This window comes from Aphelocoma coerulescens, chromosome 3, assembly GCF_041296385.1.
Source record: "Aphelocoma coerulescens isolate FSJ_1873_10779 chromosome 3, UR_Acoe_1.0, whole genome shotgun sequence".
NCBI lineage: Eukaryota > Metazoa > Chordata > Aves > Passeriformes > Corvidae > Aphelocoma > Aphelocoma coerulescens.
In genome coordinates, this window is record NC_091016.1 from 14,773,684 (window position 1) to 14,799,872 (window position 26,189).

The 26,189-nt window shown below is 52.2% G+C and overlaps 3 protein-coding genes across 8 annotated transcripts in view; 2 read left to right on the top strand and 1 right to left on the bottom strand.

Moving 5' to 3' along the window:
- The window catches only part of SLC8A1 (solute carrier family 8 member A1), a 128,129-nt gene extending 119,369 nt beyond the window's left edge, over positions 1 to 8,760 (top strand). For all 5 annotated transcript variants that reach the window (XM_069009147.1, XM_069009150.1, XM_069009149.1 and 2 more), the window contains 3 exons: positions 186 to 285; positions 3,840 to 4,115; positions 6,232 to 8,760. In XM_069009147.1, coding sequence (XP_068865248.1) covers positions 186 to 285; positions 3,840 to 4,115; positions 6,232 to 6,608 — 753 coding nt within the window. In that variant the 3' untranslated portion in view covers positions 6,609 to 8,760. The remainder of the gene's footprint in view (positions 1 to 185; positions 286 to 3,839; positions 4,116 to 6,231) is intronic.
- Positions 8,761 to 19,675: 10,915 nt separating this feature from the next.
- Positions 19,676 to 22,104, top strand: GINS1 (GINS complex subunit 1). 2 transcript variants are annotated; one of them, XM_069008451.1, is made up of 7 exons: positions 19,676 to 19,793; positions 19,999 to 20,063; positions 20,171 to 20,266; positions 20,549 to 20,639; positions 20,823 to 20,939; positions 21,325 to 21,399; positions 21,658 to 22,104. In XM_069008451.1, the coding sequence occupies exons 1-7, from the start codon at positions 19,719 to 19,721 to the stop codon at positions 21,724 to 21,726; spliced, it is 588 nt and encodes a 195-aa protein (XP_068864552.1). In that variant the 5' UTR covers positions 19,676 to 19,718; the 3' UTR covers positions 21,727 to 22,104. The 2 variants fall into 2 exon arrangements, with proteins under 2 accessions (XP_068864552.1, XP_068864553.1); XM_069008452.1 differs by lacking the exon at positions 19,676 to 19,793 and adding an exon at positions 19,869 to 19,921.
- A 634-nt stretch (positions 22,105 to 22,738) lies between these two features.
- Positions 22,739 to 25,778, bottom strand: LOC138107142 (ninein-like protein). Its single transcript, XM_069008453.1, has 4 exons — positions 25,586 to 25,778; positions 24,361 to 24,573; positions 23,586 to 23,702; positions 22,739 to 23,493 (listed from the first exon to the last, which is right to left on the bottom strand). The coding sequence occupies exons 1-4, from the start codon at positions 25,631 to 25,633 to the stop codon at positions 23,305 to 23,307; spliced, it is 567 nt and encodes a 188-aa protein (XP_068864554.1). The 5' UTR covers positions 25,634 to 25,778; the 3' UTR covers positions 22,739 to 23,304.
- Between the last annotated feature and the right edge of the window lie 411 nt (positions 25,779 to 26,189).

The window sequence follows — 26,189 nt, forward strand, 5'->3', positions numbered from 1 at the left end:
AAAGGTCTTTTTTAGCAGCAGCGAAAGGAATAGCAAGTACTTATATTTGGGTTTGCTGCTGGGGTTCTTGAGCTTAAAATCTGCTCAGCTTGTTCCATAAACACATGGCTGTAAGCACTAGCACTGGTGGGTTTTAGCCCAGTATCTCCAGCCCCTAATTCTGTGCTCTGCATCTCCATTCACAGAACACGGTGGACAAGCTCATTAAGAAGACGAACCTGGCCCTGGTGGTTGGCACAAACAGCTGGAGGGAGCAGTTTATTGAGGCCATTACTGTCAGCGCGGGTGAGTTTGGGCCACAGCTCCAGGTGAATTACGATCACACTCGCTCCTGTCTCAGCTTGGCTGTATCAGTAACACAGACTGTAGTGGAGCAGCAGGAGGCAAAACAGGTGGCAGAGTTATTTACAGTGCCTGCATAAATAAGGCAGCCAATTGAACCCTTTCGTGAGGGCACCTTGTCTCATGTGTAGGAAACCTTCTGCGTGAAGTGTGTCTGTAGCACCAGGCAGAGCAACACCTTGGCTGGTACCAGACGGCAGAGGGGAAAATGTCAGTTCAGTGGGAGAGATCTGGGAGGTGAACACAGCGTGGAAATTCAGAGTGGCATAAATGATGCGGGTGTGAAGCAACAGTGCTCCCCATCCCTGGTTCTCCCTGTACCTCTGCGGTGAGGACAACGCAGTAGCGAAGGTGCCAAACACTGAAGGCAGTCACTCTCTGTGAGCCAAAATTTGCCCTTGACACATCCTGCTTTCTGGAACTCCTGCTGCCCCAGCCAGCTGTGGCTGGAGGATTGCAGCTCAGCAGCCCAATAGCTGCAGCAGCACATCGTATCTGTGGTCAAACCAGATCCTGTGTGATCTTACCTTTCCTCCCTTGGAGAATTGCCTTTCCCTCAAATGCCCTGTTGTACCTTTCTCACAGGTGCCAGTGCCATGTGTACCAGTATGCCCAGTACAGGATTTATTATCATTCCCATATATGTGGAAGAAGAAAGAAAGAAAGAAAGATCTCCTCCAGATGTTGTTTTAACAACTGGAGACACTATTACTCACTGGCTGGATGTTACAGCCTCACAGCCCAGCCCTGGCTGGGTGTGCACACATTAGGGCAAAATCAACCAGCTTAAATTAAATCACTGGGGAATGCGATTACCTCTTATCTGGCTAATTGTGCACTGAAATGCATGGGGGACCACTCAGCTTCCAGCCTCTAACTCTGCTATACATGGTAACCTCTGCCCAGCCCCAGGTAATTAACAAGGATGGCAGTACCATTTGCCCTCTGCCTCTGGAAACAAGGGCAGGACGCTGTGCAGCAGCTTTCTCCTCAAATTGTGATCCCTCCTCTTTCAGCACAGTTCTTCTCAGAGCCTCAAGGCAAGAGCCTCCCATTATTTTGGATTCAGCATGAACTTATCATGCAAGACAATCCTTGCTGAAGGTTTTGTAGCTAATATGGCTAAACTAATCTATGCCAGAACCAATTATTTAATTGCATCCCATGTTAAAGCAAAGATAGTCACTGACGGTTGGATCCCATTCCTGTGACGCATGTAAAGACTGCAGTTACGTGGAAACCCTGTTGCCCCAATGTCTTGAATATATAGCCATGATCAGTGCTAACAGATGATTAACAAGCATTTAATAAATGGGATGTATTTTGGTCGACATGAGCTGTCCCTTGCAGTTGTGGATCAGCAGTTTGTCTCTGAGCTCTGGAGATATCCAGACTAGCTCCTCAAGCTTTGTGTAAGACAAGTTAAAATGCCTTAAACACTGGAGGTTGGGTTTGAGTTTTTCCCCCACAGCTCACGGTGGAGACCAGGTGAGAGTCACCCATCACCACTTCAAAATGTAACATCCCAGCTGAGAAAAGAAACATTAAACCCCCATTTCCCACCCAATGATCAGCTCAGGGCAGTGTTTGCAGGGGGATGGAGAAGCAGAAGCTGAGGTCGTGGAAGGGCAGTGCAGGTGCAAGCAAGGCTGTGCCACACTGTGCTGTGCCATTCCAGAGCCTGTCACTCATGGCTCCTTCAGTCTGCACCCAAAAGCTATAAAGTTTCTTCCACAGCAGAAACATTCTGGGGCTTGCAGGCCCGTTTCTGAGTGCCCCCCTGGGTCACCATCCAACCCCACTCTGTGCTTCAAGTCACCTCCACAGGATCTGGCCAGCTCTTCAAAAGAGAGACATCATGGCTGCTTAACAAAATGATAGGCAGATCTGGATGAGTGTTACGACAGTGTCATTCATGTTCATTTTTCAGTCTGTTTCATTGTCCCCACAAAGATTTAGGTCCACAGCAGTCCTGATGGCACCCCGAGCTTGGCAGAGGATTGAAATACCTGCTGCAAAAATTACAGCATAAGCACAGCACGGTGTATCCTGCCATTAACAGCCTTTGCACACTGAGGAAAAACACAGGTCAGCATAGGCTTTCCAGGCTGGAAAACTGTTCTTTATCTTCACAACAGTGCACAGGAATAGGTATTTATATCTGCCAAAATAATAACACTGATTAGGTGCTGTTCCTGCCATAGTGAGTTTGAAGCTCTAAAGCTTGCATCTTCCCATTGGTAAGGAGCTTCTTCCAGCAGCCATGCAGGGAGACCTGGTGGTCCACATCCTTGGTGGGAAATAAAAAAAAGCATCAAGGACATGGAAAATCACCAAACAAAGTGCAAGGGATGTCTTTAACACAACTTGCAGTGGCCTTGGAATCCCCAACATTCGTGACTTAAAAATTCATCCTTGTTCCTTAAGGGCAGCAGGAGGGCTCCCACTGACGTAGTTGGAACAGTGTCACCTCCCCTTCAAGTCTGGGAGTGGTTCCAGTGTAAGCAGGAGGAGTTTTTGACTATGCCACAGCAGTGACACTGTGAGCTGTGCCAGGCTGGGGAAGCCCCATGTTTGCCATGCAGCCTGCCCAGGGCACAGGCTGGCCAGCAGCCTCTCCAGATGGCTCCTTAGAGCTGCAGGAGTCAGACAAGGGGTCACCAGCCCCGGTGGGCTCCCTAGTGGGGTCAGCCCCACACCATGGGGACTCCCTGTAGGCTGGATGCCAAGTGGTGTTGCAGAGACAGGTGAGGTGCCAGTGCCTGGAGCAGGAAAGGGAGTGCCCACTTACCTAGGTCAGACCAGACATCAAGAAACAGGCAACCAGAGCTCACAGGGAAGCATGTGAAGGGGCAGGGAAGTGCAGCAGGGAAGGACAGCCAGCAGTGATTGACCAGGGAGGCCTTAGGGCAGGCAAAAATCCATGACTGGATCCTGGTTTGCAGCAAAGGTAAGGTGAAGTGCCAGAGCAGCTCAGCAGCCATCAAAAGCAGCTGCCTTTCCAGAGAGCTGAAAGCAGTCAGAGGCACTTGTGGAAAGCAGCTCAAAGCAGTTCAAAAGGGGCTTCCTTGGGGGAGTCTCCATGAGGCAGGAGTTATTCTTGGCAGGTTCTCCTGCCCGAGTCAGCTCCAGCCAGCACGAGGTTGGTTATTTCCCACATCTTCTGGGCCAAGGGGTCTTGAACAGGGGCTGAGTCCCAGAAGGCATCTGATGGTTAAACTCAGGCGGAGGTGCTGGCACAAGGCTCTGCACTTTCTGAAGTGCAGGTGGATTTTTAAACCATTGCCTCTGGGGTGTTTCTCTGTGCTGTGGGAAGGGCCAAGGAAAGGCCATTGAGCCACTCTGACGGTTGCCCAGCAAACAAGATATTTGGAAGTCAAGGCCTGCAGGGCCCAAATCATGAGACACAACATTTTGGGGGCTGCAGTATGCACAGGAGCTTTGCCCAATCTCCCCAAGGTGGGCAGGTCTGATCAGGCACTGCTGGTTTTCTCCAGGGGAAGATGACGATGACGATGAATGTGGGGAGGAGAAGCTGCCCTCCTGCTTCGACTACGTGATGCACTTTCTGACCGTCTTCTGGAAGGTCCTTTTTGCCTTCGTGCCCCCGACAGACTACTGGAATGGCTGGGCTTGCTTCGTTGTCTCTATCCTCATGATTGGCCTCCTGACAGCTTTCATTGGCGACCTGGCATCCCACTTTGGCTGCACCATCGGCTTGAAGGACTCAGTCACTGCAGTCGTGTTCGTCGCACTGGGGACATCGGTGCCAGGTAAGCACAACCACGGGGCTTGTTGTGAACGTCCATCTCCACCCAGGCTGGGGTTTGGGTTTGGGTTTGGGTTTGGGTTTGGGTTTGGGTTTGGGTTTGGGTTTGGGCTGGGAGAGCTGTGCTCTGCAGGATCCTGGAGCACAGGTTTGAGCTCTATGTGGAAATCGGTTTTCAGTCTCAGATGGGCTGGAAGGGCAGAACCGCGATGTGGATTCAGTTCCGTGGGAATTACTTCAAGGACCTTCCCACTGCAAAGACTGTGAAGTATCTATTTCTGTGGGCAGCCTCCGTGGTATCCACTTTCAGAGTCAGAGTTGGTCTTTGGTTAAAATGCTGCCTGCGTTGGCAGTCCTGCACTTTAAGCATCTGCTGCTTTAACCTTGCTCCCAGGTGAGTTAAGTGCTAGTCCATACTCAGGGCATGCTTTCCAGCATGGACAGCTTTGTGTGAGACCAGGTTCAGATGGATCATGGTGAGGTTGCTGAGCCGGGGGAGCCGCTTGAAATAAACCTTGTGAGGCTCTGGGGATTCCCTCATCAGCTTGTGTAAGAGAGCCTGTGCCTTTCACTCACCTTCTCCCATGGGCTGTGCTGGGCAGGCAGAGCCTGGTTCCTGGACAAGGGGCTCTGACCCAGCTCAACCAGCCCTTGCATCGGTCACACATTCCCTCACCACCTTCAAACTTCCAGTTATCAGCACTGCTCAAAGATCCTGAAATTGTCCGAATGATACCGAAGGCAAAGAAAAGAAGCAGCAGTACCAAAAGGAAGAACAGATCTGGGGCAAGGAACAGAAGAAGGAGCATTTTTTAGACCTCTGGCACTAGAGGCTTTAGGCAGAAGGTTTGCAGGGCTTCTTCACACCTTTGGCAGTGAAAATCTTCCCTCCTGCTTTTGCTGACGTAAGGTGGCATTGAAGAAGTTCTTTTTTAGAATACATTGGGCTACTCTTGTTTCAGTTGGCTCCCAGGCCATGCTGTGTTAGCTGGGTGCTGGTTGGGCTCCTCCACCCCTGCTTTCCAGGAGATGGGCAGGCACCAGAAGAGAGTGCAGAGAAATCAACACTGACAGGGGCCTTCCCTGCACTGAAATCACTGCTCAAGCTTGCAGAAGTGCATGTGGTTGTTTCCATACTCATCCCTTCTCTCCAGTGGCAGCTGTGGAGCCATGGAGGCATCAGCACTGTCCCACAAGTCCATTACTGCACCATAATCAAGGCTCTTTCCTTCCGTTAGCAATCAGGTGCATTTCCATGGCACCTTTTTTTAAAAAAATAAAGCAGACTTCTGATTTCTTTGCTGCAAATGGACCCTCTCGCTGTGCTTATATGTGCCCATCCCCTCCTGTTCCTTGGAACTGGATCTTTGTGCCAGGCTGCACTTCGCCATCTCACCTTGGAGCCCGCTGGGGAGGAGCAGAAAGGAAATTCTGTAGAATTAAAAAATGTGAAATATGACCTTGTTGTTTTCTTTTCCTGAGCCACCCTGGGCTGCCTATGCCTGAGGTGATCTGGGAGTGCAGATATGTTCAGGACTCATCTTCTCATTGTTAGCTGAGAGTGCTCACCTGAACAAACCCATGAGCTGATCCCTCCTGCCCTTCCTTCCCCCTGCAGATCCAGAGTGGGTTTGGATGTAAAATCAGCACTTCCCTGTGGTGCAGAGCAGCATCATGCTGGTCTGCCTGACACAAGGTTTTCCATTTAAAAGGCCAGCCAGGTTTTATCACTGGTATTGAAGCTGGCAGAGCACCTGGGCAAGCATGCATCACCCACATGGTTTTCCTTCCCAAGAGATGGATAATGACCGCTGGCTTACCAAAGTGCCAGGGTCTGCACAAGGCACTGGACTTCAGGGAGGCAAAAGGTGCTAGAGGCCACACTGGGGGAAGCCTTGTATGTCTGAACATTGAGGTTTCCCCCTTGTGCATTTCTGGACGCTGATGGTCCAGAAGAACCAGATAGTCCCCTGGCTCCTTGGAAGTTCCATTAGAACGGGCTGTACCCTATCCCCTTACCCATTATTTTCTTTCCCCAGGTGTTGCCACTGACATTTGTCCCCAACTGCCCTCTTCTCCTGGGTTCCTCCTGAGGGTTTCTCCCCATCTTTCCTTTGCAGACACATTTGCCAGCAAAGTAGCAGCAACGCAGGACCAGTACGCGGACGCCTCCATCGGGAACGTCACCGGGAGCAACGCTGTGAATGTTTTCCTGGGCATTGGGGTGGCCTGGTCCATCGCAGCCATCTACCACGCGGCGCACGGACAAGCCTTCCAAGTCTCCCCTGGCACGCTGGCCTTCTCCGTCACCCTCTTCACCATTTTTGCTTTTATCAGTGTGGGAGTGCTGCTCTACCGGCGGAGACCCGAGATTGGAGGTGAGCTGGGCGGGCCGCGGACTTCCAAGCTGCTCACGTCCTCACTCTTTATCCTCCTCTGGCTCTTGTACATATTCTTCTCATCTCTGGAAGCCTACTGCCACATAAAGGGCTTCTAAAGGGACAATCAGAGATAGTAAATATGTGTATATCTATATATATCTATATAGAGTGATATATAGGTATAGCTATAGATATAAAGCTGTGTATAATGAACAGAGAAAGAATAAAAGAGATTTGCCATGTTCACACACCTGCTGATGGAAAGCGGCTTTGGAGCATCCTTTGAACTAGGCAGGACCCCAAAGCCAGCAGGACCCCTCCCCAGGCAGCAGCCCCAGCCAGGAACCAGGGGCAGGGCCCTTTCTGCAACTCGACCAACAGGAGCGGCCGATGGCCACCGAGCCCCTTCCCGTCGCTGACTCCCACCCGCCGGCCCCCGGGAAGACGGATGTGACGGCGACCGGGGTGCGTTGGTGTGAGGAAGGCCAGAGTAGCTGGTGAGAAACAGAGCAGTGGGCAAGGGAAGGAGAGGAAAGCAAGGGTTCTGATCTCCCACCGCCATCCAGCTGCCTTCACCACTCGGGAACAGGCCCTCTGGCCCTGTTGGAGAGGAGCAAGAGACCGAACTGAAGACAAGGGGAAACTGGGAGCTTTCTAAGGATAGAACACAAACCGTTTTTGTCATTGATTTGGGGTTGGTTTTTTTGTTTCGTTTTGGCGTGTGTACAACTAGCATTTCCCACCCACATGCCCCTCACCTTTCCCTGTCCATGCTTTGGGGGTGCACAGCCGCAGCCTCGTGTCCGGTGTCCCAAGCCGAGGCTGCGCGGAGCGGCGGGAGCCTTCCTCCCACTCTTCTGCCTCCTCGGGCATGCTGTCGTGGTACTTGTAACATTTGCATGAATGAAATGAAATCTATCTGTATATAGCATCCTATAGCGGTAGTCCTTCCAACCATGTGGGTTGAGCATTGCAGATTACAAGCGTTTTCTTTTCACTGGGTTTTATTTATTTTTAGTTAGTTCGGTTTTGCCATAGGGTTTTGCTCGTTTGTTTGTTTGTTTCCTCTCAGCGGGGGCGGAAAGGATGGAAAGCTGTCCCCACTTACTGCTTGTGGCATGGGTCCGTGAGAAGCAATAACAGCCATGCAGCTGGAGGTTTTCAGGAGAGGAAAGCCCACACCCCAGAGACTGCAGGCCCTGCCCAGCTCTGTGGATGGGGCCCTCTGATGAGCTGAAGCCAGTGTGAAGGCCTCCTCTGTCCACAGGAGGTTTTACACAAGGTCCCAGGGAGCCCGAGTGGGGTGAGCAGTCTGAGGGGAACAAGCTGACTCCCAGCACCTCATGTGCTTCTGCCTTTTGAGTCGGTGGCTGCCTCAAAGCCCTTGGCCCCCTGCTATTCCCTGTATCCCCAGAGGTGTAGTGACAGCCCCTGTTTCTGAGTGTTAAGCCATCAGGACCGGTCCCCAAAGCTGGTCTTTTCCCACAGCCATTTGGAGGCAGAATAATCCAAGGTAAGGGCTGAAGGGCTGTACGAGATCTCCCACTCCACTGAGTGTGACCAGGAAGCATCCCCCCAGGAAAAGGCTGTGTTTTGCACTCTCCAAATCCAAAATCACAGGATGAGACAGGGAGGTGTAACTCAGCATCACTCCCTTTTAGCCAGGAGTGCAGGCTGGGGTAGAGAGTCGAGCCAGGGAAATGTGGGTGTAGAGCTCCCCAGGGCGCAGCACAGGGGAGGCACTGGGCACTGGTGTTGAGAGATACCTTCTCACCCCATGCCCTTTGCCTGGCTCCCTGACACTCCAGCCAGGAAAACTCCCAGCCTGCATGTCCGTGGTGAGCTTTTCCCACTCAGCTGAAAACCATGTCTGATGCTTGTACCATAACCAGCTGGCTGGGGGTATCTGTACTCATTTTGAACTATCTGTGGAAATTTTAATTAACCTGCTGTAAGGTTTTCTCTAGGAATATGAAGTTGTGGGTTTTTTTTTTCTTCTCGAGCCTTTTTTCACTTTTGATTTGTTTTGGGGCTTTTCATTTTTGTTTCTCATTGTTTTGGGGGAAAAATCAAACACAGGTGCAGGTTGTTCAGGTTTGTGATTACCTTTATGTACAATGATTTCATTTTCATCTGTTTGGCTTCATTTTTTTTCTTTGTGTGTATTGCCCACCACTATAGGCAGTGAGTCCACTAATTGTGATGATCCTTATCAATGGTACACAATGCACAGAGAAATAAAGTTTGTAATGATTCCTGATGGATCCAGTACTGCTCCTGCATATTCTCTATGGAAAACCCTTCTCTCCCATCCAATTGTTTCCCCTTTGTACCCATCTCTCCTTGACTCATTGGTTGCCTTCACCGTGTTTCTGCCACTGACAGGGGCAGTGGTGCCTTGGCACAGCCGCTCCTGCCCCATCTCATGCCCTTCCTCCCGCTCCATCTCCATGGTGCCTCAGGCTCGGTGCGTGCTGCGGTGCAGCTGGGGCTCACAGCCCACTCCACACTCAGGGGGATGCAGGAAACCACCCAGGGACAAAGCTGCAGGGCAACCCACCCTCCTGGAGCCAGGAGCTGCTCCTGTGCTGCATCTCTGGCCAGTGCTGGCTTGCCCTAGGCTTGGGGAGAGCCGTGGTGTGCCCCCAAGGTACCGAGCAGCTCTTTCTGCTTGTGTCTTCTATAGAGCTGCTCCTGCTGCAGCTTCACAGTGACCTGTGCTGGGTTAAGCCATGAGCTAACTATGAGGGAGAATGCACAAGATGCATTACCAGGGCAGGGTCCATGAGTGCCAAAGCAGATCTGAGACACCCCACGAGGCTGGGCTGCTCTCAAGAGGTGCCTGCCCGTGCCCCAGTCCAGGTGCCATGGGCCGTTTCAGACCCACGTGCCTCGACACAGCTCAGCCAGCACTGAGGAGGAGAAAAGTCTCCCCATGCCCAGGCACGTTGCTCCTCCCTGTGTTTCATCCAGCATCTGTTGAGCTGTCCCCAGATAAACCTTCCCCGCAACGCTTGGGAGGTCCTGCTCTGACAGCTGAACTCAAACACCAGCTCTGGAGATGGGCCCCAGGCAAGCACTGCCTTCAACACTCCCCAAGCCGCAGAGAGCGTGGCCAGCGATGTCCGTGTGCTTTTCCAGACAGCGGATTGTGAAAGCAAAGCAGCTCTTCTGACCCAGTAATTGCATCTGCTGAAAGGTGATCTTGGTATTTCCCCCTCATCATTTGCTTCTTCAGAATGAATTGCCATCGCTGAAGTAATTAACAAGTCAAATGGGACTTGTGTAGCCACTCAGGTTAGCAGACAGTGAGTAACTGTTCTGCTCACAGAGCTTTCCAAAGGGAAAAGCAAGCAGTGCTTGCTTAGGACGAGGCTTAAATCACAGGCTAAACACCAGCCCTGTTGATGCAGTTGCTCTCTGCCCACTGTGTGCTTTTGGGCATCTTTAACAAGGCTGTGCACTGTGTGATGTGTTGCGTGCCCAGTGGCTCACAGAGGGGTCATGGGGAGCAGCGAGGGGGAGCACTGAGCCCCCATGTTCCCAAAGGTGCCCCAGCGTTCCCGAGGGTACCTGGCCTGCTCTTGTGCACAGTCTCCTCCTTAAACCACGCTCTCCAAAGGGAGAAGAGAACTGCCCTCCCCCAGGAGACACTGGCACTGGCTGGCAGTGCTGGGATGCAGCAGGAGGAAGCATGGTCCCCAGCACAGTGATGCCTTGTCACAGCTCAGCTCCCTGGATCCCCTGTCTCATGCCAGAACTCTCCCACCTCTTCCTCATCCAGCCTCCCCACCCTCCCTCACACGGGCAGAACATCGAGCATCTCTGATAAAGGCCTGGGTTTATGGATGTTGCCAGAAGCAGCAGTTTAAACCCTCGGCCTCCATCCATCTGCCCCATTTGCTCTCACCCCCTCTCATCACCCCACCAGCCAAAGGCAAACCTTTCCATGGAAAAGGATGCACCACATGTCCATGTGCAAAGGACATTCAGAGACAGGCACCCAAATGACTCCAGAGGCCACAAGCGCTTGGGGACAAGCAGAAGGAACACACTAGTGACAGTGCTAACCATCTTGGACAAACCATATTCCCAGCTCGTCAGGGCTCAGTGGGAGTGGAGGCGAATCCCTGTCACAACCTGAACGCTCGGAAAAGGCGCAAACCAGGAAAGAGCCGCAGATCTGCAGTGCCTCATGGCTGGGCCCACCCAAACTGCTGCCCGTGCCAGGGCAGCACAGGAACAGCTCCATCCCGAGGTGTGACTCCCTCATCTCCAACCCAACAAGGCTCCTGCCCCTGTGCCACCCCGCTCCAGGCAGCCTGTGATGCCTCTGGGGCGAGGGGTGATCGCAAGAGTCATTAGTGCATCTTCATCCCTGCTCCCTGACAGGACAGAGGGGAGAAGGGAGGCCTTGAGGCCGCCGTGGTCACGAGCCTGGCTGTGAACTCGCTGCACTATTTCTGCTACGGGCAGGGACTGGAGAACCAGAGCCCCTGTGTTATTGTTACGGCTATTTTTAAATTCTCGGGTAAGAATCGTCCGCATTGGTGGCCATATACATAACTCAGGAGGAGGTTCAGCTACATCCCTGGAGGGACAGAGCTGGGCACAGCCGGAAAGTGACAGAAAACTTAACGCTGGACGCTCTAATTCCAAGACAAAGCCCTGCATTATTTTCTGTAGGCTTTGGCACCCAAGCCCATCTGAAGAAATGTGTTTGCAGAGCACCAGGGACCTCTCTGGCCTCTCTGAGCATGCAGTGACCAACTACTGATGCCTCTACACATGTTCAGCACAGCTGTGGAAAAGCCTGTTTATCTTGTAAAAAATTGACTCGCGCAGGAAAGCATCCAGAGGCGTCCGTATTCTTGCAAAAAGCACCAAGGGACAATAAATACAGTGAGATTCCTCACCTTTTAAGGACTTGAGCCTTTCTGCTGTTGGAACTGGAGGTGCCAAGAACCTCTTGCCAGCCAGCAGCACCCCTCACACAGAGGGAAGGGACACTGAGGGAAAGGGGCCTGCCTGGCTAAGTAGGAGCTGTTATCAGCAAAGATAGGCAGGAGCTTGCTGCTACTAGCAGGATTTTCTGCCTGTGGTATGTCCCTGAGAGCATCCAAGGAGTCTCCACAGGGTCTTGCTCTCTCTCTGAAGCATCTTGAGAACAGCCAGTCCTGCCCCTGGGACCCAGTGCCCCCAGGGTGGTTCACCCCCTTCTCCTGCAGTCTGTGCACTCTCCCTTGGCTCCTTCCCCTTTCCCAAAGGGAATGCCAGCTTGGGGCTGCCCTCATTAGAAGTGTGGAAGAGAGCACTGGAGCACCCACTGTTCCCAAAGCAGATGCTGTGGAGCACTGCTGGAGCTGGGTGGGATGCCCAGCATTGGAGGGCACCGGGAAGGGACAAGTGCCATGGGGTGCCACCCAGATCTGGAAACCTTGTCTCAAGCACTGCCACAGCATGTCCCCTGCCCTGGCTGCCATGGGCATGGACATGCACCTCAATTTCTGCACAGGTATAGCACAGCCTCCTTTTTTGGCTTTTTTGGCCCCTGGACAGCTTTTTGGCTGTCCAGAGGCACCAATCCCGGACAGTATTTTTATCTCCTTTGATTCAGAGCAGCCCTCAGCCTGTTGTACTGCACCAGGAAAGCTTTCTGCTCCTCCCAGTATGCAGCCCCACCCCAGTTCAGGTGGCAATGGGAAGGACCATTAGTGACCCCACCCGGTGCTGGGGTCCTCCAGGTTCTGCCTCGAGCCATCCCGAGGTCCCAAAATCACTGTCTATGCACAGTGACAGTCCAGCCTGGGGCTTGCTCTGTGCTTGCCTCCCGTGTGAAGCCTTTTCACATGCCATCTTCTCCCAAGCTCCCTGCAGAGAAGCATTCTCTGTCCCTCCTGCCCCACAGCTGGGGCATTCCTGTGTGGGACACTTTCCTTTTCTCACTGCACCAAAAAATGATTCTTGTTAGCTCAGCCTCGCTGTCTGTATCTCAAGGCTGGACTTGAGCCCCTACAAACCAAGGAGCAGGCAAACTCCACAAAAACCCCAGCATGCTGAGCCCCTCCCGTTCATCACTTAGGCACAGGCACAGCCACTACCTGCAGGCACAGTTTTTATTGTGCCACTGCCCTTTGCTCATGAGTCTGTGGCAGATTAAACATTTTTTGTGGAATTTCCATTATCAAGTCCCACAGATGCTCCAACTCCACCCCCCAACCCAAACGTGCCTCTACATTTCCAAAACAAACTGATTTGCTTTAGCTGGGGGTTCAAGACTTTCCTGCCCTTGCTTAAAATGGGCAGAGTTTAAGTAGAGCAAGTTGCAATGGCTTGGGATGCTTATCCACACTTACAGCTCCTAAACCCTTGCAGGACATGGGAGACTGCCACAGGGCTCTCTCCCTGCACCTCCCGACCTCTTTGTTGAGGTGGGATTTATTTCTCGTCCATTATTTCCAGCCCAGAGGAGTCTCTCTGCAGATGCCAGGATGAGACCTGCGTGGAGCACAGCCTTGCTCTGTTTACCTGATGGAAATTGCCATGTCCATGGCACTGCCATCCCCAGGAGTGTGTCCCCCTCTGCCCCAGCCCACAGCCCCTGGCAGGCTCCTCGCTCGCAGAAGTGTGAGATTCTGGCAGATGAGCTTCTTTGCAGAGATACTTGGAAACGCGCAGAATTTCTAAGTCCCTGTAAAATTGCTGCACTGACGTGGGCAAGGTTGAATCCCAGTGGTGCAAATGTGTCCCAGAGCTTATTTGGGAACATTAATGAAAGGTTTTGCAAACTAGTGGCTTTGTGATTCCCAGGGATGTAGGGAGGTGCACAAGCGGATTTCTCCTTGTTCTGCGTAATGCTGAGATGCCTCCCTTGCCCTTTGCCTTCAGCTACAGCCCTGTGCACTGCCCTGGCCTTTCCTTGCAGCGTGGGCTGTGAGGAGCTGCCCCTTGGCTGAACTCCCCCTGCTCAAAGGAGAACGAACTGGTGCCTGTTTGTGTCTTCATTCACTTGCCCCATGTTGCCTCCTTCATCTTGCGAGCTCTTGAGAAAAATGTGCCCATGCAGGGAGCCTTGCAGGAGCCCTGCTTGTCTTGCTCTTAATCAGGAAACATACTCTGCTCTCTGCAGCTCCAGACAGCAAAAGATGGCAATAATACCTCTTACATTACAGGCACTGCGTTAGCAAGGAAGAAAATGTTATTTATTTTTTCCCTGACAATACTTGTCCTACTTCTTTTTTCCATAATGCATTAAGCATTAGGAGGCACAGCTCTGCACACAGTCCAGCTCTCAAGACTACCTGTTGAGGACATTGCTCAGCAATCCAGCAGTTTTATTTGTGGATGAAGGGCAGAAGGTGGTGAATTCTCCTACGATTCCTAGCTCCTGCTGGAAGACACACAGCCATGCTGGCAAAACCCACAAAACACAGGGTTTTGTAAAATGCAGTCTTTGTATCCTGGGTCTCTGTGCCAAAAAGACCTGGCATGAGGTTGTAAAATCCAAATCATGAACTTCCTGAAGACCATTCAGCAGAGATGGGCATCTTTATCCCTACTGCTGCCTCCAGGCTATCCAGAGAGGTCTCTGGCACACCTGGTGTTCACCTCTTGTGAATGTCACCGCTAATCAAGCGAGAAGAGGACGTGGAGTAGACAGACCACATTCTACCTCCCACCCCAAATACATGCCCACAGGATATCCCCAGCAAAAAGCAGTCAGACTGCCAGGAGCACAGCAGTCCTTGGGAAACCTCACCCACCTCAAAGGCAAGCAGGTTCCCCATGGTGCTCGCTCCACGTTGCTCCCCACATCGCTGCCCTGAGGGAGGGGCCACTCGCAGCTCAGCATCCTGCAGGCACAGCCAAAGGAGACACCTGGGCTCCCAAGGCTTGCTCGTGGGAGCATAAGCCAGAGAGGCCTGCAGGGAGTGGCCATCATATTTCAGAGGAGAGATAAATGAGATGGGAATTAGTAAAAAAAAAATGATAGTAGCAGTAATTTAGATCCATCACTTATTTTCCGCTGTAATGAAGTGGCCCAATTATCTTGATGCTTGAGTGACCACTCCAGTTCTCAAAAGTAATTTCCACACACTTGAACAACTGCTCCTCCTTCTAGAGTAACCATCTCAGAAAGAAACACATCTTTCTTGGCAGTAATTCTTGTCAGCCGCTTCTCACACTGTCCCACTCAGGAGTGGAGGGACACTCGGGCAGGAGCTGCCTGCACAGCCTGTCCCAGGGTTGCTGGACACTCCCCACACCAAGGGTCTCCTGGAACAGCAGGATGCAGGTGGGAGAGAGCTCAAACTGGCTCGCTGGGCCTGAGAAGTGAGGGGGACAGCTGGTGGCTGGATGCAGCCCATGAAGGGAGGCAGGCAGCAGGTTTGTGGTGACTCTCCTCACGGGCACCCCATGCCAGGGTGATGGCTGGGGACAGCACTACCAAGGCAAGTTGTCCTCTGGAATTTTGGATGTGCTCCAGAAAGAATGGCTCTCACTTTCCTGGTCTCCTCTGACAGCCACCAATCTCTGACAGCCACCAGTGTGCCCCTGCTGAGCAGCCCGAGGGGAGCTCCCCGTGGCCCCCGGAGCAGCACGGGGCAGGCAGGCAGGGAGGAGGCTGCAACCACCCTTCCTGACGCACCCAAAGCCACCTGCCCCAGTCATCCTGTCACCCATCACCCTGTGTGTGTCCCCCCTGACAGCCACAAGGCGCTCTAGGGCAGACAGACATCTTGTGCAAACCTTGACAGAGAGAGAGAGATCTCTGACAGCCCAACCAGCCCCCTGGTCCCCCCACCAGGGACAGGGCAGGCAGACCCCAGCTGGACAGAGCCAAATTATTTCAAAGCTGGGCTGAGAGTTTGCAGGAGAACTGGCTTGCCTGGAGACAGAAACCAGAGCATGGGTCATAAATTCAACTCCACCTTCCCTCTGCCACCTGCGCCGTGCTTGGCGCCGTGAGCTGGCACTGCCCCAGCAATGCGGAGCCCTTGTGCCCCAAGCTGAGGGTCACCCCTGGGCTCAGCAGCTGGAGCCCCCCAGTCTCTCTGTCTCTGTCACAGTTCCTCACAAATTCAATGGCACAATGCAGCTACACTATTTGAAAAGCCATAATATTTGTTGGTACGACTCTTTTATTACTGTCAATTTATATATATATTTGTTGATAAAAGAGGTCATCTTGGGAGACACTTCCAGTCTACTGGGAAATAATTGTCCGATGCTGTATATTCTGTACATGCTGTATAAACAAAGCAAAATATGTAAATCTAAATGTTCGGTGGACTCGGTGGCACCTCCTGCAGGGGGAGATTGGGACCAGGCAAGGCCCCTTGTTGGGCCACCACGGCTCGGGCGCGGGGGTCCCAGCAGAGTCACCATCCTGCTGGGCCCTGGACACGGTCTGGGGCAGGATCTGGCCACGGTGCAAGGGCAAAGCCTGCGGCTCCCTCGGTGCTTTTCCCCACACGAAGGTGAAAGGGGGCGGCTTTGGGAGCAAGAGCGGCCGCACTCCACCTCCCTCCCGGGGCACAGCACAGGGCCGGGCACGGCCGGATCCATCGGGAACTCTCAGCGCAGCACGCCCGGCGTCAGCCACCTGCTCCCCAGGGAGGATACCCCTCAGCCACCACCCAGCACGACATCTCTAAGCCTTAGGGGTCCGAGAGAGACAATTCCCTGTGGGAAGACGGCTGGTGACAGCAGAGACTGTCTCCGAGCATCCGGCTTCTCCAGCTCCTTCCCACGCCAATCCCAGCTGCCCTCCTTGGTGTGTTTTACAGCAGCCATGAGCTGTGCCCTTCTAGCCCGACACACGCTGTTAGAAAACCTGTTTCATATTTTCCGTGGTATCAATCTACAACTTTTGAAACTATTGGACACAGTCGTGGTAGCCTAAAAGTTGTGCTGAGCTCATATATTTTTATATTTGTGGTGTTTTCCTATCAATAGAGAGTAGTGAACCCTATAGCTGAAAGTGAACTATTCAAAATAAATATATGACTGCAGAAAATCTTTGTAAAAATAATTTATTTGAAATATTCTGCCAAAGATAGCTCTCTAATGATCTGTAAGATGTCGTTTCTCTCTTTTTGCTCTGAATGTCATTGTGAAAGAACTTTTCTCCCCATATCTTTTGAAGATTTTTTTTTTTTTTTTTTGTATCTTTAAGGGCAAAGAAATATTCCAATGATTTTTTTACTAGAGCAGTAAATAGAGTAGCAAGGAGGCACAAGACAACTCTGCAAAGGTGACAAAGAGGATCCAGTAACAATCACTCTGAAAATCGGTTTCTCCCGTAGTTCCTCTGGCTGACAGATGGGTTTTGAAGCCTAGGACAGCTGTCCAGCAGGAAGACCTTGGCTGCTGCTGCTGTGGCTGCTGTGTAGCTTACCCAAAGGAGAGAAATCTCTCGAGAATCCCATCCCCAGGCTTGGGGCATTTGGATCCCCTTGCATCCAATCTTAGCCTCTTCATAATTTATGGGCATGATTTATTTATTAGCTCTTAATAGGCCCTGTGGCACATGAGGAGCCCTCACCCAGAGCTTTGTGGGGCTTCAGCCATTCCCTCCACGCACCTGCCAGCAGCCCTGAACCAGTGGCACAGGGAATCCTGCTGGCATCCAGATCTGTCCCCTTCCTCACACAGGGGCAGGACAGGGGACACCCAGCCACCAGGGGACACGATACTTTAGGAAGAGGATCCGTCCCTGCAAGTATCCAGTTAAAACAGGGGGAAGTAGAGCCTTTTAGCATGGAGAAGCTGCCTAGACTAGTCTTTTAGAAATTACCTTTTTTTGTTGTTGTTATAGAGAATAATCTTCTTTCCCTTCTTCATTTCTCCCTTTTGAAAGAACTTTTCAATACTAGGGAAAGCCTTCATTATCCTCTGTGATCCCCAGGTCTGCTGCGGTGGAAATAAATCCTCAGCCACGTCTGTTAGGCTCCACCACTTCAAAGAGATTTTTGGCTCAGACTTTTTTCCCTTCTGAGCAGATTCACAGTTTCTTGAATGTCTTGGTCATAAAGGTCTGGACGAATTAACTGGTTAAAAAAGGAAATAAAAGCCCTGTTCCAGAGAATGTGTTTCCACAAGCAATTCAACTTTTGACTCCCCCTAGGTCAGGCACGTGTGTGTTTTATTGGGAACGGAGATGGGAAAAGCAGTTTCCAAGCCATAAGGTGTGACGGGTGTGATGGGAGAACTGCTGTCCGTGGGGTGTGGGTGGCACACTCTGCAGCCGTGGGAACCACGTGCCAGGGAATCTTTGTTCCTCTGTGCCACGAGCTCTCTGAATCCGGGGTTGCGCAGCTGCTGCGTCACAGGGAACCGCAAGCGAGCCAGGGAAGACAATGGTGAGAAGAATTGGGTTTCTGATCACTGTGCATTTTGTTAATTAGTGAATTCAAATAGTTTTATTTTTACCAAAAACAGATAATCTTTATTCCAGTAAAGACAACTGTTGACTTGAGATATATATAAATATATATATATATTATTTGAATGGTTTATATCCTGTTGCTCTAACTACATAAAATGGAAACATGTTGCAAGTTGTGTCATTCCAATATACAAAATAAATTACTTTTCCCTGCATGCTGCCTGGGTATGTTGTGATTTGAATTAAGAGTTATGTTTGAATTGCCTTATTCAAGAGGTTGTATGTTACCTAACTGGGGAATGACCTGGCACTGTTCATCACATTACATGTGTACTTGATGCTGTGTTATGTCAAATTCAGATGAGTTGTCTGTCATCTATGTATTGTGGGAGATCTTTTATCTTGTTAAAACTGTGATATGTAAACCTTCATTGCCTGAAATAGTCACAGTTGTATAAATCAGTGTCTTCAGCTGTTTTCCTAATTTTAACACAATTCCTAACACAAAATATAGATGTTTGTAAATTCTTCATTCATTTGGTCTATTCTTATGTATGAGGCTTTTTTAATCTGGCAAAGCAGTAAGATAAGGCAGCTTCCCCGGCAATTTTCAATCAAGGCTCAGCTACATTTCTATCCCTCGGCAAGAGGCAACAACCAATTTTCAGCAGCCACAGTTGGCATTCGGGATGTCTGTTTATTGCTATTATCTCTCCTGGCTCGGATGGGCCATTATCACTGCAGAACGCGATGATTAATGACAAGCCAGACGTGACGCTCCTGCAGCGACAGCGCTCTGGGGACCCGGCACCTCACAGCGCCTTCCTCAGGCCCGCACGTCTGCCGTGCCCCAGGCTGGGTGGGAGGCAGGGAGGGGTGGGGGTCCCTGCAGACACAACTGGCAGCAGCACAGTGCGGCCAGGAAACAGCTCGGGCTGGGGAACAGACCCCCAGAAGCCCATCTCCAGCTGGCAGACGACTGGAGCATTTCTGGACATTTCCGCCCCCATGCCTAAAATCCCAAATAAAACAGTTGTTGGGATCGTTAAAGCACTCCTGCCAGACTCAGACACGGTCCCTGCTCAGCTGCGCAGCTGCCACATCATCCTGAACACGAGCAGCAGAAATGTCTCGGGCACACGAAGCACGCCGAGGTGTCTCAGCCGTGGTGTGAGAGCCCCACCGTGCTCTCCCCACTCTTCCAATCCGGGCTGCAGTTGCACACGAAACGCTGCTCATTTTTTATGTCTAGTAACCGGGAGAAATACATGGCCACAGAAAAGAACTGGAGCCGGACAAGCTGTGGTCCTGGGCTATTGAATTTCTTTCCAGAGCTTCTAGTGCTAAAAAAATTCCCATCCCATCCACAAACGTATCCATTTTTTTTCCCTTTTTCTCCCTTTAGCGTTGGCATGCTTTCGGGTTTGAAGGCTGCCAAAGGGGGAAAATGCAATGGGAAGGGCGGGGGTAGCACGGGGAGGAGGCTGCCAGCGGCAGTGCGGTGCGGCACCCCGCAAACGATCCAGAGGACTGGGGGAAACAGGCTTGCTAGAGGCAAGTGTGCAGTAGAAATTCTAATTTTAGCTTCAGCCGCCTGGGGGCTCTCAGCGTGACCCCAAGAGTGTCACCAGCGGCGCCCGAAAGCCGCAGCGCTGTCACCCACGGCCGTCGAGACCGGCACAACTCAGCGCAGGTAACGGCGGGGGGCGGGGCCGCGGGAGACGTGGTTCCGCCTCCAATGCCCGCCCCTCGTTCCCCATTGGCTGCGGCCGGCACCGCCCCTGCCGCCATTGGCTGGTGCGCGGGCGGGTTTCCCGCGCGCGGGGCCGGCGCGATGGCGGCGGAGCGGGGCATGGAGCTGGTGCGGGAGCTGCACCGCGCCGCCGGCGGGCAGCTCCCGCCCTTCCGGGTGAGCGGGGGGCTCCGGGAACACCGGGATGGGCCCGGCCGGCGGGCAGCTCCCGCCCTTCCGGGTGAGCGGGGGGCTCCGGGAACACCGGGATGGGCCCGGCCGGCGGGCAGCTCCCGCCCTTCCGGGTGAGCGGGGGGCTCCGGGAACACCGGGGCGGGCCCGGCCGGCGGCCCGCTCTCACTGACTGTGTCCGCTGTTGCAGACGGAGGAGCTGCGGCAGGCCCTGGAGGAGATGCGGGCGCTCTACGAGCGGAACCAGGCGGACGTGTGAGTTGGGCGCCTGGTCCCGGCGTGTCCCGCAGAGCACGGGTGGTGCTGCTCCCCGGCCCGCAGCCCTCCTCCTACTCCTCTTTCTCCTTCCCCACATCCCCCAGGTCCGAAGCGAAGTCGGGACGGACGGACCTGATTTTCCTCATCCGGTTCCGGCACTGCTGTCTGCTCCGGAACCAGCGCTGCCTCCTGGCCTACCTGTGAGTGCGAGGGGGGGTGGCCGCCGCCCCTTGGTTCATCCCTGCCGGCACAGGGTCCCCAGGGACAGGGTGTTGGGACTCTCGGCCGGGGCAGGTGGCTTTTCCACGAGCAGCAAGGCAGCTGTGGAGCTGGTTCTCCTTGTGTTCATTGCTGATATTACCACAAAGAGAAGGCTCTGCTTCCTCCTGCTCTTTAAAAGTTTAGACTACTAGGTATCAGTGGGGATGTTGCCAGCACTCACCTCAGTGGAGATGCTGGGTTTGCCCCATTTCTTCCCCTAGGTATGACCGGTTGCTGCGGATCCGAGCACTGAGGTGGGAGTATGGCAGCGTTCTGCCCAACACCATCCAGTTCCACATGTCAGCTGAGGAAGTGAGTCAGCCTTGTTTCAAACTCTTTCCCTCTTTCCATTTATTCCTCCTGGAGGATTATTTAGTACAATCGAAACAGGGTAGTCTTCCCCCCACTATAAACATGACACATAACATGTTTTTCTGTAAATACTTATTTGTGTGTGTTCATCGTCTGTGGGTACAACCCTGTTAATGCCCACAGGTGGAGTGGTTCAATCGGTACAAAAAGTCTCTGGCTACCTACATGAGGTCAGTAGGAGGAGAGGAGGGGCTGGATCTCACACAGGACATTAAACCTCCTAAAAGCTTGTACATTGAAGTAAGTATAAGATTTCTGGTTTCTATCTGTGAATAAACCTTTTCTTGACCATCTCTTTTCGAGCATTTCATCCCCGTCCCAATTCAGTTAATCAAGCAAAGCCTTTCAGCGTTCCAAAGTTTTCACAGGTTTCTGTGTTTTACTCTGCCTGCCAGCATTTTACTCCTCCTACTGAGGGCACAAAGTACATTGAAAGATGGCATTTCTAGTCTGCAGGGAGTTTGTGGTGGGGTGAGCTATCCAGGAAGAGGTTTTTGCAGCTTTCTGCAGAAGCTTAACTAATGAGACCAACTAGAAACCATGTTCCTGTGCTGAGGACTGTTAGCAAGGGGGGTGGTTGGTTTTTTTCAATGGGCTCTTACAGAGCTGTGTTTCCACTTTGCAGGTGCGGTGTTTAAGAGACCACGGGGAGTTTGAGATCGATGATGGCACTACCATCCTGCTGAAAAAGAACAGCCAGGTACCTGTGACAGGAGTGTGGTCTGTTCTCTTCCTTCCCTTTCACTCCCATGACATCCCCCTGCTTATCCTGGCCTTGCAGCATGTCCCAGTCCCTGCACACACAGCTTCTTGCACGTGCTGTCTGCATGGTCCAGACTGCAGCTCTGCCTGATCTGGTACCATGAGGCACTGGAAATACAGCACAGCAAACAGAGCTGGTTGTGTGCAGCAACAAATCCAACAACTTCAAGGAGGGTTTTTCTGTGTTTCTGTGCAGCACTTTTTACCCCGCTGGAAATGCGAGCAGTTGATCAGACAAGGAGTCCTGGAGCACGTTCTGTCCTAAGTGTGCAGGACAGGAGGGACAACTCTTGCTTGGTGGCCTGCCCACGATGGGGACTGAGCTCTGGTGTGTGCAGGACTTCAGACACGTCGGTATTTCTGCAGTGGCACCCTGCCACTCCTCCTAACAGCCTTTGATGCCTTAAAATCACAGCTCTTCATGAGCAAAGGGTGCATACTGGTAATGTAGCAATCCTGGGAATCCAGGATAGTGGGGGGGCTTTATCCAAGCCCCACAGCTACAACCAGGGTTTGTGAGTGCATTTTTGTTTGGAGTAGTTCTTTGTTCACACTGTGCATGTGGGAGTAAGATACCAACTGGCTGGGCTCTAGAAGCCAGGAAAGCTCCATGGTTGCAAAATAAAGAACTGCTTCAGCCTCAGTCTCTTGGGTTTTAAGAGTTAATGTGGTGTTCATTCAGCACTCTGATCGAGCTCTCCAGCCAAAGCCATCCTGACCCTGCAGTGTGATGGTTATTTAAGTGCCTCAGTAGAACTGCTCCTCCAAGTGTCAGATAAAGAACCTTGTGCAGCCTTCCAGGATTAGACATGGAGCCTTGTCCCCCATCAGAGATCCATAAATGTTGTTTCTTGAGGTGCTGTGTGAATGATCACTGCAGTCTGGGCCATGGGCCTGTGTTTTTCCCAGTGTGCTTGGCTGTGCCTCTGTTCCTCTGAAGAATCTCTTATCCCAGAGCACTGGTCTGGCAGGGCCTAGGGGCTGTTTGGAGTAGGGGTGGGAAAGGGAGCAGAGGATTTTAAGGATTCCAGTTAGCACAAAACCAGAACAAGGCTGAAGAACTGCTTTCCCTGTCTTGTTCTCCTAATGGAGCTGTTTGCTGTTGCACAGTGTCTGAGAGAACACTTGGAAAAACATTAGCCCTAAGTAAGACTAGAGGTTTGCTTAGTCCCCATCTCAGACTGGACCTGAAAAAGCAAACAGGGAAGAATGCAGGAACAGGATAAATGCCTGGGGCACTACAGCATTGCTCTGTCCTGCTCACTGCAGAGGCAACAATCTGGTTGGCTTTGGATCCCATGCTCAGGCTTTAGGAGGAGCTGTCAGGAATAGATGTTCAGCAGCAGTTGGGCAAGGTTACTGAAATACAGAGCAGACTGGGGATGGCAGCAGGTGCTGTAACATTACAAACATCTTAATGCCACAACTCAGCTTTCCTGCTCAGAGTGAGCCAAGCACAGGGACCTGCAGGCCCATCTGCCCTGGCTTTTGAGATGTAACTGTGGCTCCAATATCAACCTTCTGCAGAGAGGGAGCACCTGCATCACCACCAAACACTGTGCCAAAGAAAATCCTGTGAGAAGACTGCCCTGAGACAGACCTGACCTAACAGCACACTGCCACTGAGAAAGGCACCAAAGCTGCTGCTTTCAGTTGGAAAACTCAGCTATCCACAGGACCAATTTCCTTAAAGGACTCTGGGCTCCCCATTTGCTATTTTCTGCACAGGAAAATCCTGGCAAGACCAGAGAGGACAAGGCTGATTTCCCAACCCAGCCATACCTCCCATTCTGCACCTGACCAACCCCAGCCAGGACCAGGGGCTGCCACTGCAGATGTCCCATCATCCACTCAGAGATGCTGGTGTGATTTTTCCAATAAGCTGCTTCAGAGCTGAGGCTTGCTCCTCCAACAGCTGGTTCTTCTCCTCCATGCTCTTCTGCTTCAGCTCAGCAGCCTGCAGGGCCATTGCAAACCTCCTGTTCTCTCCACGAAGCTCTTCAATCAACAGTTTATTCCTGGAGAGTTGGGCCTACAGCAGGAACAGGAGGCTTCAGGTTCAGCATCCCATGCAGGGATACCAGACAGGCAGGGACACACAGCACTGGCCCCTCTTGCACTCACCTGGGCATCTCTGAGCTGAGCTGCCCTCTCTGCCAGCACAGCTTCAGCATTCCTCAGACTGTGTTCCAGCCCCTCTGCCTGCTCCACAGCTGCCTGCAGCAGATGATCGTGTTCCTCCTGCAGTGGGCAAGAAAGCCTATCTTTGGCTTGTCCCAGCACTCTCCTGGCCTCTGGCAACCCTGCACTGTACACTTCCCCAGGGCCCTGTTCATGGACCCTCACACTCCTTGATGCAGAGCAGGGGGGGATCATCAGAGGTGCAGGACACAAAGAGCAGTGGGACAGATGTCTAGAGCAGTACAACCCTCCCTAGGTCTGCACCCACCCAGTCTTAAGACAAGGCACAGATTTTCCAGCAATGTTTTCTATAAAAATAAGCCATTGGCCTCCCTTCTCCCAGCCATGTCCAGGAAAGCTCAGGAAGAGACAGTCTCCTTGGATGCAGTCCTTGTGCCTGCTCATTGTAATTCCTTAGGTTAAAATTTGCTCTATCTTTGCCCAGAAGACAAACTCACAAAAACCCAACACCTGGTTGCTCAGTGCCTTAGAGATAAACCCACCTGTTTGAGTGCAGGGTGGTGACTGGAGGATTCATGAGGAATTAAAAGTTGCAACTGAATTTGAAGGGAAGTGCATTTTCCATGTGGGTTCTTTATGCATAACATCTTCCACCCAAACCTCTGGTGGCTTCAAGCACAGCTGCCTTTCAGGCTGCCAGGCCAGCAGTGTTCCCTTCACAGTACCCTTGACTGAGCTCCTGCAATTCCCTGCTTACCTGGGTCCTGAGCAGCTGCCTGCATGTTTGCTCAGCCTGCTGCTGGAGGCTTTCCTGGAGCTGCTGAGTCTTGCATTGTTCCTCTCTCAAGGTGTTTTGCAGCTGCTCAAACTGCTTCTTTGGCACCATGTTGTTTATCTGGGCCCTGGCCTGCTGCAACTGCAGAGCGTGCTGCGTCTGGGCCAGGCTCAGGCTTGCTTTGGCTTCCAAAAGCTGTAACACAGAAGGGTTGGCAGCTGGTTACAGCTTTGAGCCAGCAATGGGACAGGCCCAGGCTGTGTTTTGGGGAAGAGCAGAGGTTAGGTAGCACCCTCAGCCCTTGGGACCACGGGAATGGTGCTCACTGGGCAGCCTGCAAGGCAAGGGATTGAGAGCACTGAGAGCTGCAGGAGGAGAAAGAGAGATCCTTTGCTGAGAGATGCTCCCCTTGCTGAGTAGCGAGGAGCAGGAGTTGCTGGAGGGATCCTCTGGGAGGGAATCCCAGCACCAAGGGCCCCAAGGGCAAGATACAGAGGGGGCTGCTCACCTGGGTTCTTGGATACATCCCAGGCTAGCTGTGATGTACTGCATGTCCTGTACTACATGTCCTCTGCTTCTTGTCACCAGCAAGGGGCAAACTTGGTACTGGGAAGCAGGTCTGGTCCAGCTTTGCACTAGGGGTGCCTAGGAATGGCTGGCATGGGTAAGCTCTACTTTGGAAAGCCAGTCCCCAGGGTAGAATGCAGGAGAGGGATGTTAACACATTGGAAGGTTTCTCACACTGGCTTTCCTCTCTCTGTCCTGGTGATCCGAGTTACTCTGCTCTGACCACCTCATTTCCCATCCCTCAGACAAGCCCTGTCTGGCTGCTGTCATCCCTGTCCAACCCTTATCCAATTCTACCACTCCTCCAGCTCCTCTGTCAGCTGAGCCATGGGGAACCACAGCTCCTGGTGCCTGTGTGAACCACCTCCACTCAGCCTCCATCCCCTCTGCCCAGCCAGCCTGCACAGGACAAGGACAGAGGGGATACTCCAGGGGCAGCTGCAAGCAAGGAGCTGTCCCCAGCTGCACCTGAACTGGCTTCAGCCATACCTGAGCAAAAGAGAGAATCCTTTGTCCCCCACAAAGAGGAAGAGGACAACTTTTTTCTGGCTGGGGAAGGTGTCCAACACAGCCCCAAGCAGGGCAATACCAACATCACAGAGATCACTCAGCAGTGTGCCACCAAATGAAGGATACCCACCTTTTCCTGCGAGGCCTGGAGCTGCTGCTGGAGCAGCTGCATCTCCATCCAACATGCTGCATGCCTCTGGTGGTGCTCCAGCCTTGCAGCAATCTCTGCTCCTCGTAGCCATTCAGCCTCCAGAAGCCTCTGGCTCTGCAACTGGGCAGTGCCAAGGCCATCACTGTGACCAGCCTTGTGCTCAGGGGGTTCACAACCCAGCTGATGCCTCTTGACATCTGGGTGAGAGAGCTCCTCCTTGCTCTTCTCACTCTGGAAAAGGTTGAGAAAAAAAACAACAAATCATGCACAAGAGGCTTGGGGTGGGAACAGAGGCAACAAAGACTGACTGAGAACGTGGGTTTGATTCTGGGAGTGAGACAAACCTCTGGGAGAAAAAGCAGTGAAAGTCATTGAAGACTTTCCCTTCTGTAAGACCTTCAGGGGCTTTTGTCACACAAGTTTTCACTCCTTCACAAGTTATAAGATGAAGCTGGTTCTTCAAAGCAAAACTGGGTTTGAATGTTTGAAACAAACATTTTTGCTCTCCTCTATGAGCATGTGCAGTTTTTGTCCTTCTAAATCCTTCAGCCAAGAGCCTGTCAGCTGGGGTTAATGGCTTCTT